This window comes from Fonsecaea monophora, assembly GCF_001642475.1.
Source record: "Fonsecaea monophora strain CBS 269.37 chromosome Unknown Scaff24, whole genome shotgun sequence".
NCBI lineage: Eukaryota > Fungi > Ascomycota > Eurotiomycetes > Chaetothyriales > Herpotrichiellaceae > Fonsecaea > Fonsecaea monophora.
This window is the reverse complement of record NW_019173955.1, coordinates 130,528-145,640: the sequence shown is the minus strand read 5'-3', so window position 1 is coordinate 145,640 and position 15,113 is coordinate 130,528. Positions and strand designations below refer to the sequence as shown.

The window sequence follows — 15,113 nt, the reverse complement described above, 5'->3', positions numbered from 1 at the left end:
GGGTGCCACGTTCCGAAAATCTTAGCTCAACCACAAGATAACACAGCATCCATCCATGTGTCATCCTAACTCCTCCTTATTGTGCTGTCGACCCATCAGACCTTGTCCCAAGGACTTTGACTGAAACATCTTGCGACCCGAGCTATTTTGTAGGGCTCCTCTCTTCACATGAGACCTTGACACGCCGCAGCGCAGTCTGCTACTTATCGAGATGGACACCCACGACCTTGTTGACGACAGCGCCCTTCAACTACTATTGTCGACACTATGATGGATTCATCCGAACAATCAGAAACGATGAAGGAGCCGCCGCCCTTTGTCGAGAGCAGCTCCCACCGTCTGAGGCATCTGACCTGGGTAGGGCTTGGTCACCATGAATATCACAAACAACAATAGGGCACTAGATAACTGACGAGCTTCATCTGCCAGGCATGGTTCACTTTCCCAATGGCCACAGGCGGTTTGGCGATACTGCTGTCCCCGAAGAATCAACCACACACCTTCACGGGCCTCGAGACCATTGGCAAAGTCGTCTACATCTGCGACCTGTTTATCTTCACGCTGATCGCCTCGGCCATCACATACCGGTTTATACGATGGCCCGGAACTCTCAAAGCGAGCCTGGTTCACCCGACCGAGTCTCTCTTCTTTGGCACGTCCTTCCTCTCGCTTGCTAGCATCATCGCCGGCATGGCTCTGTACGGCATCGAGCACACCGGACTTTGGCTGGTGGTGACTTTCCGCGTTCTTTTCTGGCTGTATTTCGCCTGCACATTCATTGCCGCCGTCGGACTGTATTGCATGCTCTTCACCAACCCTCGACTAAAGATCCAAGATATGACCCCCGCTTGGGATCTACCGATGTTTCCCTTTATGCTTAGCGGCACCATCGCCGCTTCGGGCATCGAATTTCAGCCTCGTGCGGCCGCCATGCCGATGCTCTTCGCGGGGCTGACGGCGCAAGGCCTCGGCATGCTCATCTCCATGGGCATGTACGCCAGCTATGTCCGACGGATGATCAACTACGGATTCCCCTCGCCGGAGTCGCGGCCGGGCATGTTCATCGCCGTCGGTCCGCCGAGCTTCACGGCGCTGGCCATCATCGGACTCGCGGACCACTGGCCGCGCGGGTACGACTACTTTGGGCCGGACGACATCACGGCGCAGGTGGTGCGGATCCTGGCGCTGATGACGGCCGTCTTCGTCTGGAGCCTGTCGCTGTGGTTCTGGGCCATCAGCGTGGTCAGCTGCCTGGCCGTCTACCGCACGTTCCGCTTCCATCTGAACTGGTGGGCCTTTGTCTTCCCCAACGTCGGCTTCACTCTCGCCACCATCAACATCGGTAAGACCCTGCGCAGCGACGCCATCACGTGGGTCGGCTCCGTCATGACCGTCCTCATGGTCTTCCTGTACTTTTTCGTCCTGTGCCACCACGTCCGCGCCGTCTGGCGCAAGGACGTCCTCTACGCCGGCAAGGACGAGGACCACTACCACAAGGAGCGCATGGCCAAGATTGAGCGCCTCGGCGGCGACCCGGAGAAATGTACCTGTGCCGTCACCGGCGGCAGGTGAATCCCCTTGCCCCCTTAATTTTTTGGGTTCTTGAAATGAGATAGATTTCTAGAATGGATTTATATTACATTTTGTATAGATATAGATATAGATATGGATATGGACATGGATGTGGATACACAGGGCTCTAGATAGAGAAGAGAAGAGCATTTAGGTTAGAACTGTAAGATACATACCTATCTACTTACTTGCCTCCCCTACCTTCCTACCTGCTGCTGTCCTTTGCGGACACTTTTCTTTTTTGAGGCCTGTACACAACAACTACATACAGAGAGAGGGGGGGAAATGTCCAAGCGTAGGTAGGGAAAATAAGGTATATTACGACCAAAAACAATGCTTCTCTCTCGTTACTAAGTTGTCCATCCAAGCAAGCTTGTTCCGATCCAAAAAAAGGGTGGACACCGACTGACTGATTGACTGATTGACTTGAGTGGACAAAAGTCCTCACTCACTCATTCACTCACTCACTCGGTATGTGATATACAATAAACAACTAACCTCCTACCTCCAACCTCCCTGGCCGTCCCGTCCACTTCATCAGCATCAGCTCATCCCTGCTTGTTCGCAACCAAACCCCCCTATACACTAGATGTATATATATAGGCACCCACAAGCAGTAAAGACATCTCTCATTAATCCTCGCTCGTACCGGATCACTATACCATCCAAGTCAAGTCCCCTCCTGCTAGCAGCGTATCCGTCCTACCCGCCTGTTGTCCCTTCAGATCCATCCATTCATAGACTTTCACCGGTCTTGTTATGCTCGCTCACTGGCTGGCTTGTGCAAACATCCAGGCTAGAGGTATGCTCTCTGACCTTTCAAGACTTCTTCTGCTGGCTCCTGGTACGAGACCCGATCCCGTCTGCGGCGCGAGGAGTCGGCTGTTTCTTCTGCTTGGATGGCGCACCCTCAGCCTTCTTGGGCCGGCCGGCCTTCTTCTTAGTATCTTCTGCGGGCTCTGGCTCTTCCTTTTTCTTCTCTGGTTCCTCCTCCTCCTCATCGGTCTTCTTCAGGGCCGCGGCTCCCTTCTTATTCTTCGCGGGCTCCTTCTTTTGCTTCTTAGCAGCGGGCTCCTTGGCTTTGACTGTCTTGCCCTCAGCGTTTTCTTCGAGGGGTTCCGCCTTGTCTTGCTTGTTGTCTTCTTCCCCCTTCTCCTCCTTGTCTACGTCATCGTGCTTCCTCTTTTCGCCGTTCTTAGTCTCGCCATCTTCTTTAGAGTCCTCCTTTTCGTCGTCGGCATCGGCGGCGCCAGCGTCGCCATTGGCTTTCTCCTCGACGTTGAGCTCGGAGGCTTTCTTGACCACGTCTTGGCCAGACCGCTCGACGCGAACGGCAGGATTGTTTGGCTCGGCGTTCTTCTTGACCTTGTTGCCGCGCTTGGAGGTGATGGCAACTTCGCCTTCGGTCTTCTTCTCAGCCACGGTACCTCCAGGCTGGCCTCCGCCCCAGTTCCATGTGACTGCGACGAGATAGGGTCAGCGCCTTGTGTGGCCATCAGAGGCAGAGTGCAAGCAGATCATTTTTGGGGGTTTTCAAATTGCGCAGAAGCCCAGTAGGTCGCGCGCCGTAAGCGACTCTGGCCTTGCCCATGCGCAGTTGCTCGGGCTCTGGGCTGATGGACCATGGTTCAGGTTATTCGCACCTTTGTCTCCTTTCTCAGGCTCTTCGCCGGGCATGGTGACGTCAGCGAAATGACGGTTGGAGCAACTCAATGGGGAACGTGCTAGAATACAAAGAAACGAGGGTAAATTGATCGCCAAAGCTTTGCGACCAGAATACCAGGTGTTTAGAGATGAACACAGGGGATGGAGGAGTGAGAGGAGAATAAACAAGTTCAACGAAAGAGGAGGTGTCTGGGTCAGCTCGAGGGGGGGACAGCAGGACGCATTATTGCCTGCGACACGGCCCATCAGCGCCCATGGCAGAGCCAGTGGTTTGGCTTTGGCTGCGGGTGAAGAGCTTGGTTTGACTTGGTTTGTTGCGGGCTGCCTGCGCTGCTGGGCTGCTGGGATGGTTAAGCGAGAGAGCCTAGTGAGGCCCCCTTCTTGGTGACTCTGACCTCCCCCAGCCTCGCCCCCTCAAGCCCATTTTTAGAGGAGCTACAGCAGCCCGTACCCGGAGCAGGCGGGAGGTGAGCTGGTTGTGTCTTGTTTCAAGGAGGCAATCTCCTAGCCAACACCTGCATGCGCCAAACTAGATGCCCATGACCGCAAACCCTCAGCCGGAGGCTTCCATTTCGGTTCACCAGCAGCGACATCCGTTGCACGTCAGTACTGACAGTGGCTTGTTTTAGCTTGGGATGCACGGAGGAAGTCAATTTGCCTCTGGGATCTGCCCCATGCTGCTCAAGCCATGCTGCTGCTCTAGGTCCTGGTTGAACTTTGGGGTATTGAATCCCACCTGGATAACTGTGACGACTAGGGAGGCACCCCGGACAAACCATTTTGCTTTGGTTGCGATAGTTGATTGTGATGATGTGAGTGGTATAACACCATACATTGAGCACAATAATCAATGCTGCAGATAGTCTAAGCTTATATGTGACTGTACTCAACAGGGCGCAACCTTGCATGAGAAGAGTAAGTGGAAGCAACAAAAGATTGGAAAATTGTTTCTCGTCCAAAGTAGTAGAATACATGCCTACTTCTGAGTCGTGCCTGCCAACCCACCTGCCAACTTGTAGTATCTGCTTACATACTCCCCAGATACGTCCCTGAGACTTCAGCCAAAAAACCAGACCTCAATCTTAAACTCATAATTTCCGATAAATACACCTTTGATAAAAAGTCCACCAGCACCGAGACATCTCTGCTAGTCCTAATACCTAGATTCCACCCATATCCCCACCGCTTCATTTTTACCCCTCCGCCACAAGTCCCTGCTACAACTGACACATGCCTGTAGAATTCATCTATGGGTTAGGACCTCCACGAACTTGGCTGGTGCCGTCCTCTGGACCTGGAAGACCTTCTTCGTCACCAGGTTCACGGTATTGGCCCGGCTTCGCCGCTCCACGGGTACGCTCGTCGATGATGTTGCTTTCATCGATTGCATCGGCGTCATCACGAGCTGTGCACTAGAATCAGCTTCTGCATCTACCTAGCTCACAGAAACTGGTTCCAAATGAGATACCAGTAACAGAGGCACTTACCCAGTTGCTCATCAGAGTCAGCCGTTTTGGCGTCAATGGGATCTTCAATTGCAGCGTCGTCGCTCTGTACTGGAATGTGGCTCTGGCCAGTACGCGACTTGTAGTCGTTTTGCGTCGTGTCAGCAGTGGTGCCGCTTTCGAGGCCCTCGCCGGTGGGCTGGTATTCGTCTCCTGGGGCCGACATATTGCGATTTATCGAGTGGATTTGTTGTTGTTGGCTCAAATGTAGAGACAAAATGGTTCTGTGCAGTCAGGTACCGGGATCAGAGAAAAGAGATTGTCTCGAATTTTTGATCTGGGTTTATATGCTCCTGGAGGTGTCATTGAAGGCCCCTTCACGACATCAGTCTCACGATATCATCTGCATTTCGGTCATGTCCTTGTCGTCATGACCCCAGGACATTTCACGCTCCCTACGCTTACGTCCAGTAGTCTATCGACAAAGTCGTGAGGTCATAAACCCATGTCACTATCAGCTGGGTTGGGAACAGTGACGAAAGAATGAGCTAGGGAAGCTAGGAAGATGAGGATCTGATGAAACCAATCGTGATGATTCCATTGGGGGCTTATACGCAGCAATTCAATTCAGGTACGATCTCGACTCCAGGTGTGCTGGCGGAGACCATGGAGACAAAGGGAGAGAGGCAAGGCGCAAGGCGCGAGGCTGTCAATCGGTACCCAATCATATCATACCAGCTCCGGAGCCAAGCAAAGTCGTCGACGTCAAGACTTCGGATGTCCCTGGGGCACTTGGCCTTGTCGATCTGGCAACCAGGTCCCAGAAAAGTCGATACACTTTACTAGAACCAATATCGAGATCTGGACATGTGCATCGCCAGGGGCATTGGCTGCGGAGATGAGTCCCGCCCAGGCCATTACATACTTGTGAATGAGACTCACATTACCAGGTTGGCCTGCTACCTGTTCAACATCGTGCAGTAAAGCAGGCAGGCTCCGTTCCTGGACAAGGTAGTGGTATGATGTTAGCTTTGTCTGGCCAGTATGGGTAAATTCTTACTCAGGTAACCATCTTCTTTGCAGGGTGATGACCTCAATGTTGAGATGCGGTTCAACCACAGAAGGGTTGAAAGACTGGAAAGCTTGTGTGCTACTTTTTCACTTGCAGAGGCTATGAGAGGTACTCGTGTCCTCCGTGTCGACAAAATGACACTGTATTCGTCCCCTGCTGGCTTTCCAGCCTCCTTTCTTGAAGTGTCAAAAGAGTGAGAATTTCAGCCTTTACACATACAGTTTGTAAATGACTAGAGAAGCAAGGCGTAATAGACGACGCATAAGTATTCGCTCAATTTTGGTACAGATGTCTGGGACTTGAGCATGGGAGTCGTGGGGAAATACTCCCCGGGCCTGGGTTGCGTAGCGGTGTCTATTAACCAACAAACAATACAGGGTATAACCTCCGGGAAATATAGGCCCCCATCTTGTGTCACTCTTTTGCGGAGAGCAGGCGGCGCTAGTGGCGAATCGGGCCAAGGGAGCAAGGCGAGTCAATAGATCGCAAGAGGAGAAAACCTTCTGTGCGACTATTGTTAACGGCCCTGCGGCCATACTTGAACCACAGACGGAGAACTTAAACAGTTCACAAAGCAAATAGGTCTATCCACTCTTCAACCGACGCGACTGACTTCTCAAAATCGACGGACTTTTGAGAACCGACTCTCCAAGGCAACATCCCATGCCCGGCTCGTCACTATGGCTCATCGCCCGCAAGGATGATGAACCCTTCAACAAATCCCTAAAAGACCTGATCGGGAGTACACTCCCATCGAACTTTCCCCACGCGCCCAAGCGGAATTTCATCCCGCATGTGACCATCACCTCGGACATTGACCCGTCAAGAACCTACGGGGACTCATCTCCCCAAAAGTGGCTCGATGGACTCAGCCTGCCCGAGTTCAAAAAGGAGTTGGACGAGGTGTGCGTGGAGCTCGAGCAGCTCGAAGCTGGCGAGCCATTCTTTAAGAAGGTGACCATCCGCGCCGCCAGGAATGACAACCTGCTCAAACTCGCCGCGGCGTGTCGACGGCAGGGTGTCTTGCTCAGTGAAGCCGACGCGCAGAACTGGGCGCAGACCGAATATCGTCCGCACCTGAGCCTGTTCTACGGCGACGTGCCACAGGGCGAGGTGCAGAAGAAAATCGGCCTGATCGAGTTGCAGCTGGGCTTTGAGTTGGGCAGTCTCTTCGATTGTTGCGGTGGTACGCTGGCCATGGGCGCGAAGCTCGTGCTGGTGGACACGAGCAAGGACATCGAGGACTGGACGCCCATCGCGGAGAGGGACTGTCCTTGGGTCATGTGGAAGATGGCCAAAGGTCTGTTGTGACGGATGGATAGAAGACCATGCTACTTTGCCTGGCGCTGCCTATACCCAATGTGTGTTTTCATGAGAGCCGACTTGCTCGATTTTTACACGCTCTCGGTTCATACTCTCCGGTTGTTCCATATATCTCAGCGTGGTATGGACTCAAGCGCGGCTCAACACTTGGTTTGGTTGATTCATGGGTCAACTAACCTCACCATGATATTTATCGCTGGTACCTACAATACGTGGTCCTTTTGTGAGATTGGGTTCCCTGCCAGGCGAGGAAAGGTAGACTCCTTGTTATGGAGAGATCTGCTTGGCGACGGTCATATACATATGTACCATCGTGTACCAATGGAGCAGGCACTTTTCCCAGATTACACACCCGCCTTCACGAGCAAGGAGTTCTACATGATGTCTACTCTGTGCGTGAACTAGACCGGGCGGACAACACATGCAATATTACCGAGGTATGTATCGAACCTGTGTTCCATTTCTATGAAAGACAATAGCTTGGAAGACCTTGGCCATGCGGGGGACTGGCTGGAAACAACCACCCAGAAACATCCACAGCAGAAACGCCGCATCTATTATCGTCCAGTGAGCTTTGGCTTATCAACAAGATAGTTCCCATGGGAGGCTCTCTAGCCTGGCGCTTCCCGATCACGCTGATGCCCAGATGGACAAGCCTTATTTCCCCAGACTTTGCACTGTCAGATATGTCCATGTCAGCACCCCATCGCGCCAATCGTGCAGCAGGCCATCTTCATTAGGATATCCGCATCATGCCTCCCAGAAGAGCTGTGCTTGTTCGGGATGGTCGATTGCTGGATTCAACCTCGGGTTATTGTCCTATTGCTTCTGAGAGTCGAGACGCGCTTCACCATGCCAATGCGGTCGTCGTTCCTCACAAATAGTAGGAAACACCCCGTGGGTGTACAGGATCAATCAGATCCCGGTGCAATCTTCGCACAAATTACTCATGGCATCCTCACAGGTCCATCAACTCGTCGTCAAACTCAAGTCATGTGTGCAAGACACGAGGCCAGCCGATCTCGCCCTGGTCGCGCTGGCAGTTGTCGCTCTCACTCTCCTGACCACATGTATTTACCGACTCTACTTCCACCCACTCGCACGCTACCCTGGGCCGTGGTACATGAAAGTCACTTCGCTGTATGATTTCTACATTGGTGTCGGGGAGCGCAGACATCTCCATATCCATCATTTGCATCAGAAATATGGTATAAATTCCAGAGGCTGAGCCATACGAAACTTGCCGACTTTCTGACTTTGTCTGATGCCTGCAGGCCCCGTGGTTCGCTACAGCCCGAATGCTTTGGCCTTTAACGATCCCCAAGCCTTTCGAGGTGAGATTGAAACACTGTCATCACCCTGGGAAACTACAATAAGTTGAACTCGTGTAGACATCTACGGGTTCAAACGCAATTTTCGGAAAGCAGACGCCACGACCGTCGGCGCCTCTGGCCATCCGGACGCACGAAATACATTCAGCGAGCCGCTGACAGAGAACGCCATGAAGAAGAGAAGGATTCTGTCACAGGGCTTCTCGGAGTCTGCTTTGAGAGATGCTGAAGGTTGGGGCGACTACCCCCTCGCTGAAAGACATGGCGACTGACTTTCCCACAGAATTCATGATTGAAAAGATCCAGATCCTGTGTAAACAGCTGATCAACCCCGAGACAGAAAAGGCCAAAGACATGTCGCTGTGGTTGAATTACCTGGCCTACGACATCATGGGCGAAGTCGTCTTTGGGAAGAGCTTCGACATGTTGACGAACCCCTCCTTGCGCTATGTGTTGGACTTGATCGATTCCATGGTGTTTTCCACTCTCTTGGTAAGATTCGTCTGACTGTTTTTTGGAGGGCATTTTGCTCATTCTCGACACAGGGAGGCATCGCACCCTGGATCTACAGCAGTGGTTTGATCAACGTCCTCTTTCCGCGACTCCTGCGTACCCGCACCAAATTCATCGCCTACGTGGCTGGTGTCGTGCAGAACAGAATTGCAGCCGAAGCTGATGCCGCCGCCCAAGGACGACGCAAGGACTTTTTCCATTATGTATGTTTCCCCCCTTCCCTGATGAAAGCTATCAAGCACCGGTCGTTCCATTTCAGAATAGTCCTTGAACTAACGCACGGAAACAAAGCTGCTCAACGCCAAAGACGCAGACACGGGCAAGCCGTTGCCGATCGAGTTCCTCTTCTCCGAGGGCGTCTTGTTGGTCGTCGGCGGGAGCGACACCAGTTCTACAGGCAAGACTTGATACATGCTTACACCCCGTGGCACATGGTCTGACCAGGTACATTGTCTCACACAGGTCTAGCCGCCACCCTTTTCTACCTGCTCAAATACCCCCAGTGTATGGAGAGGCTGCGTCAAGAACTCGACGTCAAGTTCGACCACGTCGATGAGATCAGATCAGGCGCGAAGCTGGCTAGTTGTGTCTACCTCCGAGCTTGTGTGGACGAGGCGCTGCGCATGGCACCTCCAGGTCCTGGATTACTTCCCAGGGCGGCCTTGAAGGTGAGAAAAGAGGGTGGATATTATTGCTTCTTGCTTGGGCGTGAGACAGTCGCCGTCTGAGGGTCGACTAACAATCGTTCACCGACAGGGCGGAGAAACCGTGAATGGAGAATACATTCCAGAAGGTGTAAGTAGTGTTGACTCTCATTGCGGCCGTGTGGAACAGAAATTGACTCTACTTCTACGCGTAGATTGACGTCGGCGTCGGCTGGTGGGCCCTTGCCTACAACGAAAAGTACTTTCCCGAACCAGACCTTTTCCGACCAGAGCGATACCTCACGAGTGACGGGAGTACGGACGAAGACACCGCTACGGCAAAAGATTGCTACTGGGCGTTTTCCATGGGGCCCCGAAAGTGTCCCGGCATCAAGATGGCGTATCAGGAACTCTACATCACCATTGCGAGGCTGGTTTATCTTTTCGATATGCACCCGGAGCGGCCGGAAGAGTTGCAGAAGAACTTTGAGCTTCTTGATCATTTCAGTAAGTGGGATATCACCACCGACCATGTAATCTCTGGAGAGATATTGATGAGTGGCTAGATGTCAGGAAGTTTGGGCCCACGGTGTCGTTCACACTGCGTCCAGGGAGAGAACTCTGAGTTGGTGGGTTGGTTTACCATCGACGTCTTCTATCAATATTGCGTTGTCAATGTTCAGATCAGAGACCACCGGCAGGCTGCTGCTCTGCGGGATCGATATGAAAACCATCAAATACCTGTTTTGAGATCGGGGAAGACACACCATTATAAGTAAGCACGCCATCACAATGAATCCCGTTTTGTGGATATTAAAGGAGATACGGAATAGAGATCAACCCCAGAATGTAGCCGTGTTCCAAGACTGTTGGCTGGGGGATCTTAGCTGCCGGTGTTTTGACATCTCCTGGAAAGGCATTCAATCGGCTACAAGACGATGTTCGCTATTTCATGAGTAATGGAAGGACTTCAAGCCAGAGGGGCATGAAGCAGCGTAGAGTTGCTGGCCCAATCGAGACCTAGAAGCGCAGATTTTGCTGGGAGAGATCGACTCTCAGGCGCATATAGCACTAGTATATTGCGAGCCTTGATATTTGGAAGGATCTATGCTCTCATTAAAGGGCTATGAAGGGCGTCAAGTTCATGTTAGAGAGTAGAAGGGAGAAAAGAGGAAGTAGCCCTGGTGGGCCCTAGACAATCACATGATGGCGCGTTTAGAAGCCTCGGACGCGATCGCGGGGAAACTCGTTTGTTGCATCTCCTCGTTGCCACTGCGGCTTCAATTGCGCCAGTCGAATCGATACAACACAACAACGCAATGCTGGGCGGACACTACTGTCGCTACTGTGTATCCGCATGGGTGTGCAGTATGTCTGACTGATTTCTGCGCTGTGGTTTTCGCCCCGGGTAAGATGGCTGAAGACTGTGCAAACCCGCTGCTGGCGGGATGGCTGAAGGAATGGATGGATGAAGCAAAAGAACGCAACAGCAAAGGCTACACTGTGTATTCCTAACCCCTCCTCCCACATCTCGTGTGCAAACTTTACTGACAATCCCAGTTACAAAAAAGCATATCAATCCATCAAAGCGTGCCCCCTGGCTTTCAGCCACCCCTCCGAAGCCCAACAACTGAACGGCCTGGGCCCTAAATTATGCGATCGACTTACGGAGAAGCTCAAACAGCATTGCGAGCGGAATGGTCTAGTTATGCCAAGCAAGAAAGGCCGGAGGAACAGGACATCAGAAGACTCGCCGTCAGATGAGGCCCGACCGGACGAAGCAGAACAGTCCTCGCCAGTCCGTAGGAAGCGGAAGGCTCAGCCATATGTTCCAAAATACAGGTCTGGCGCTTATGGATTGATAGTCGCTCTCGGCACCTTGGACCGTGAAAGCAATCAGGCAATTCCGAAGCCCGACCTGATTGAACTGGCACAGCCTCACTGCGATGCGAGCTACACGGTCCCGAGTGACCCCACGAAATTCTTCACGGCGTGGAAGTCTATGCAAACATTGGAGTCAAAAGAGCTTGTCTGCACCAAGGGCCACCCGACGAAACGATATTACTTGTCCGATGAAGGATGGGAGGTCGCAGAAGGTATACAAGCGAGCGCCGGCGGTCGGCCTGGGGCAGCGAAGAAGAAAAAGAATCAGCGGGAAACTACATCAACTCTTCGCGTGAACGCCTCAAGATCCGTCACCCCAGAGCCTGAAAAGCGGCAAACAGCTTCGGCTGCCCCAGTACAATCCAGCCGACTTGCCGGGGCTGCAGCTCGCCGAGCTTCTGATGACTTGGAAGTATTCTCGATTTCCGAGAACGACATGCGCGAATCCGATCCGGAGACGAGGTTCGTGCGCTCTGATGGCGGAAAACTTGGTCGAAGACCCACAGATTCCAACTCCTCCCTTGAGGATACAGTCATCTTGCCAGCAGGAAGCTTCGAGGTGAAGATGGTGCTGGATATGCGCGAAGTTCGCACAACCACTGACCGAGATTATATATCTGGGGAGCTGAAAAAGCATGGTATCACTGCGACCATTCGCTCACTTCCACTAGGTGATGTCTTGTGGGTCGCAGAAGTAAATCCGCTCTACACTAATAGTCTCAGGGCAGCAAGTGTTGGCGACGAAGGCGACGACAAGGTAGAAATCGTCTTGGAACACATCCTGGAGCGCAAGAGGCTCGACGACCTGATTAGCAGTATCAAAGACGGACGTTTCCACGAACAGAAATTCCGACTGCACAGGTCCGGTATAAAGAATGTGACTTACCTTATTGAGGAGTACTCGATCTCTTCCGAGAGAAGTGAGAAGTACGGCGATGCACTGGAAAGCGCCATCGCCAGTATGCAAGTGGTCGACAACTTCTTTGTCAAGCAAACAACAAAGCTGGACGACACGATCCGTTATCTTGCCCGTATGACCAAAACCCTCAAGGGACTGTACGAGAGCAAGGACATCAACGTCATCCCTGCTCAAAGCTTCGAAGCCGAGGCTGTTTCATTATTGCTGGAGCGGTTCAGAAAGAACTCTCCTGGGAGGGCCTTTGGCATGACATTCTCGGTATTTAGTGCCATGTGTGACAAGTCGGAGAGCATGACGCTTCGAGATGTCTACCTCAAGATGTTGATGTGTATCAGAGGCGTGACTGGGGAGAAGGCAATTGAGATACAGAAAATCTGGCCGACGCCGCGTGCTCTGGCCGAAGCTTTTGAGGCGCAACAAAAGGGAAATGCGCGGGACGCGATGATCAGCGATCGTCTTGGCTCTACCATTCCTCGGAAGAAGGTTGGGAAGGCATTGAGCACCAAAATTGCAGAGATTTGGGGGTGAAATGTGTCGTAAAGTGGCTAAATTGCTACGATGTTTATGAATTTACGGCAAGTCGCAACTCCTTTGGTCCGTTTGGGCTTTGCACCTGCAAAGGGAATCGAGGAGGTTACATACTGGGCAGTTTGGGGCGGCTGAAACGCTCACCAGACACGTTGAAATATCACCAAGTATACTACAAGGGAATAGTTGTTCGTATTCGCACCAGAACGGAAGCCGGCACCAGAACCGATCGAGCACGAGACCCGACGACGAAGCCTTGACCAAGCAACTGCAAGCCTTTCCTTGCGTTTGCTGGTCCGCACCGAATCAAGGCTTATGGTGGTGTCGATCAGGCCTTCCCAATGCATCCCATGTCTATCTCTTCCCCACACACTCACCTACGCATACACGGGACAATATCTGGCGAGTGAGCAATTGGGTTGGGGGCCATGAGGCGGGGTTAATTGATCGACATATTACTACCTACTACGTACCCAGGTGTGCATGGTATGTCGGACACTGGGCGACGCTACTATTAGCACTACGACATTGAGATCTTCTCTTACGAGTCCCGTTGGTGCCGTTGGTTCCTTTAAGGATCAAGGGTCCGCTGGGGGACGCCACCACCATCACTATTAACTACCACTCCCTCGTATTTTTATCGTCCATCGCACTGTCCTGTACTGCTGCACCACGTCACCAAAAGTGCTTTGAGGTCCAGATCTTAATTCGAGTCGAGTCAGGCTCTTTTCTTCTCTTTGCTGGGTGGGTTGACCCAGTGGGTATCTTTCGTCGTGTCGTGGACCTCTGTCACGCACAAGGTGGGAGACAAGTCGAGACAAGTGTCCTAGAGACCAACCCAGGGCTGCGTGAAATGTGTATCTCGGCCTTGAAAGGGCAGAACACGGGATCACAGAGACGAGTCTCGATATTGTAGGTTTTCTGGTCCTCTCGAGTCGAGAAAGAGTCAAGGCGGCGTACACCCACCCGCGAAACCACCTACTCTTCGCTGCAACTCCTGCCTCTCGAATCATTCAAGCTACATATCTCTATCTCTTCGATAGAGCAACCCGCAGATACTCGAGCCCTCGCCAGAGAGAGCAATGCTGGGTATTGAAGGGCTCTCAGACGCCTCCTTCCGTGGCGATGAGCGCTGGAGAAAGGCATCTAAATGGACGGGCCATGCACCGTGGGTGGTGCTTGCGATTGGTATCCTGAGTATGGTCGAGATCGCACTCGGGGCGGTATGGATTGCTTCGTTGACCACTGATCTGAACTTGTAAGTAACTATGTCCTCGTTCCTCTCTGGGAGATGATGGCCAACACAAAACTTTCCTATTCAGCGGTCAAGTCATCCAGCCCATCCTCATCCCAGGCTTAGCCTTCTTCAACGCCATCCCATCCCTCCACTTACACGTACTTGCGAGGGTAAACCCACCTCGACTGGCGCTATGGTTCTCCACGACGCTCTCGATCGTCCATTTCGTCAGCTCCATCCTCTTCATGGGTGCCTGTGTCGGGAACCACTCGCACGGCTCGCTACAGCGCAACGAATGTCCCGACGCCACAGGCGGGAATGAAGACATCTGGGACGTCATGGTCGCGCTGCAGTTCGTCAGTGCGGTGCTCTACGGCGCGGTTGCGGCCATGGCTTGGAAAGTCAGGACAGTGGTCGAGGCGAGGGACGAGAGGATCGCCCAGGGGGTGGAGATGGTCAGCGAGGAAGAGAAACAGAGACGGGAGAGCGAGGCACGCGAGAGGTGGAAGTATCTTTCTGCGGGTTAGGCACGATAAACAATCTCACAGTTGAGAGTTGAGACGAGAAGATGGGTTCTTTGTATGCTGGCGTCTTTCACGGGACGAGATATATGTGGTGCGTCAAAGAATTGGGGCATCTTGGATATGTATCGCACTCATATTTTGTAACAAGAGTTAATGTTGTTGGACGTGGATAACAGCCATATAAAATGGGCATATTCAAGATCCAGAAATGTGACTGAACTGGACATGGCCACGCCGCTTTATGTCAGAGTGATGACGTCTGGCGTCGGTATTAGAGCGGCGGGATATCCTCCCCCAAACAAGGTCCCCCGTCAAGCGAAGATGCATCAACCACCAGCCTCAGGCAAGTCGTTTTTCTCCACTTGTATCTTGCAGCCGAAGTTCCATTCCACTTTGGGTGTTTTGTTTGCACCTTGGACCCAACTACTCGCCGCGCAGTCTTTCGCGTGTGCTTTG

At 52.5% G+C, this 15,113-nt stretch overlaps 7 protein-coding genes across 7 annotated transcripts; 5 read left to right on the top strand and 2 right to left on the bottom strand.

Moving 5' to 3' along the window:
* Nucleotides 1–447: 447 nt before the first annotated feature.
* Nucleotides 448–1,572, top strand: AYO21_04345 (hypothetical protein; the record flags this gene model as incomplete). Its single annotated transcript, XM_022654318.1, has 1 exon — nt 448–1,572. One exon carries the CDS (start codon nt 448–450, stop codon nt 1,570–1,572), a length of 1,125 nt encoding a protein of 374 aa, XP_022513355.1.
* Nucleotides 1,573–2,391: 819 nt separating this feature from the next.
* Nucleotides 2,392–3,249, bottom strand: AYO21_04344 (hypothetical protein; the record flags this gene model as incomplete). The annotated part of the gene is made up of 2 exons (XM_022654317.1): nt 2,392–3,032; nt 3,216–3,249. 2 exons carry the CDS (start codon nt 3,247–3,249, stop codon nt 2,392–2,394), a joined length of 675 nt encoding a protein of 224 aa, XP_022513354.1.
* A 1,235-nt stretch (nt 3,250–4,484) lies between these two features.
* AYO21_04343 (hypothetical protein) lies at nt 4,485–4,908 on the bottom strand (the record flags this gene model as incomplete). Its single annotated transcript, XM_022654316.1, has 2 exons — nt 4,485–4,642; nt 4,725–4,908. The coding sequence occupies 2 exons, from the start codon at nt 4,906–4,908 to the stop codon at nt 4,485–4,487; spliced, it is 342 nt and encodes a 113-aa protein (XP_022513353.1).
* Nucleotides 4,909–6,417: 1,509 nt separating this feature from the next.
* Nucleotides 6,418–7,065, top strand: AYO21_04342 (hypothetical protein; the record flags this gene model as incomplete). Its single annotated transcript, XM_022654315.1, has 1 exon — nt 6,418–7,065. The coding sequence occupies one exon, from the start codon at nt 6,418–6,420 to the stop codon at nt 7,063–7,065; it is 648 nt and encodes a 215-aa protein (XP_022513352.1).
* A 961-nt stretch (nt 7,066–8,026) lies between these two features.
* Nucleotides 8,027–10,190, top strand: AYO21_04341 (hypothetical protein; the record flags this gene model as incomplete). The annotated part of the gene is made up of 10 exons (XM_022654314.1): nt 8,027–8,285; nt 8,352–8,411; nt 8,469–8,639; nt 8,692–8,900; nt 8,954–9,124; nt 9,213–9,309; nt 9,384–9,589; nt 9,639–9,716; nt 9,781–10,072; nt 10,132–10,190. The coding sequence occupies 10 exons, from the start codon at nt 8,027–8,029 to the stop codon at nt 10,188–10,190; spliced, it is 1,602 nt and encodes a 533-aa protein (XP_022513351.1).
* A 788-nt stretch (nt 10,191–10,978) lies between these two features.
* Nucleotides 10,979–12,896, top strand: AYO21_04340 (hypothetical protein; the record flags this gene model as incomplete). The annotated part of the gene is made up of 2 exons (XM_022654313.1): nt 10,979–11,070; nt 11,126–12,896. 2 exons carry the CDS (start codon nt 10,979–10,981, stop codon nt 12,894–12,896), a joined length of 1,863 nt encoding a protein of 620 aa, XP_022513350.1.
* Nucleotides 12,897–13,978: 1,082 nt separating this feature from the next.
* AYO21_04339 (hypothetical protein) lies at nt 13,979–14,660 on the top strand (the record flags this gene model as incomplete). The annotated part of the gene is made up of 2 exons (XM_022654312.1): nt 13,979–14,154; nt 14,219–14,660. The coding sequence occupies 2 exons, from the start codon at nt 13,979–13,981 to the stop codon at nt 14,658–14,660; spliced, it is 618 nt and encodes a 205-aa protein (XP_022513349.1).
* Between the last annotated feature and the right edge of the window lie 453 nt (nt 14,661–15,113).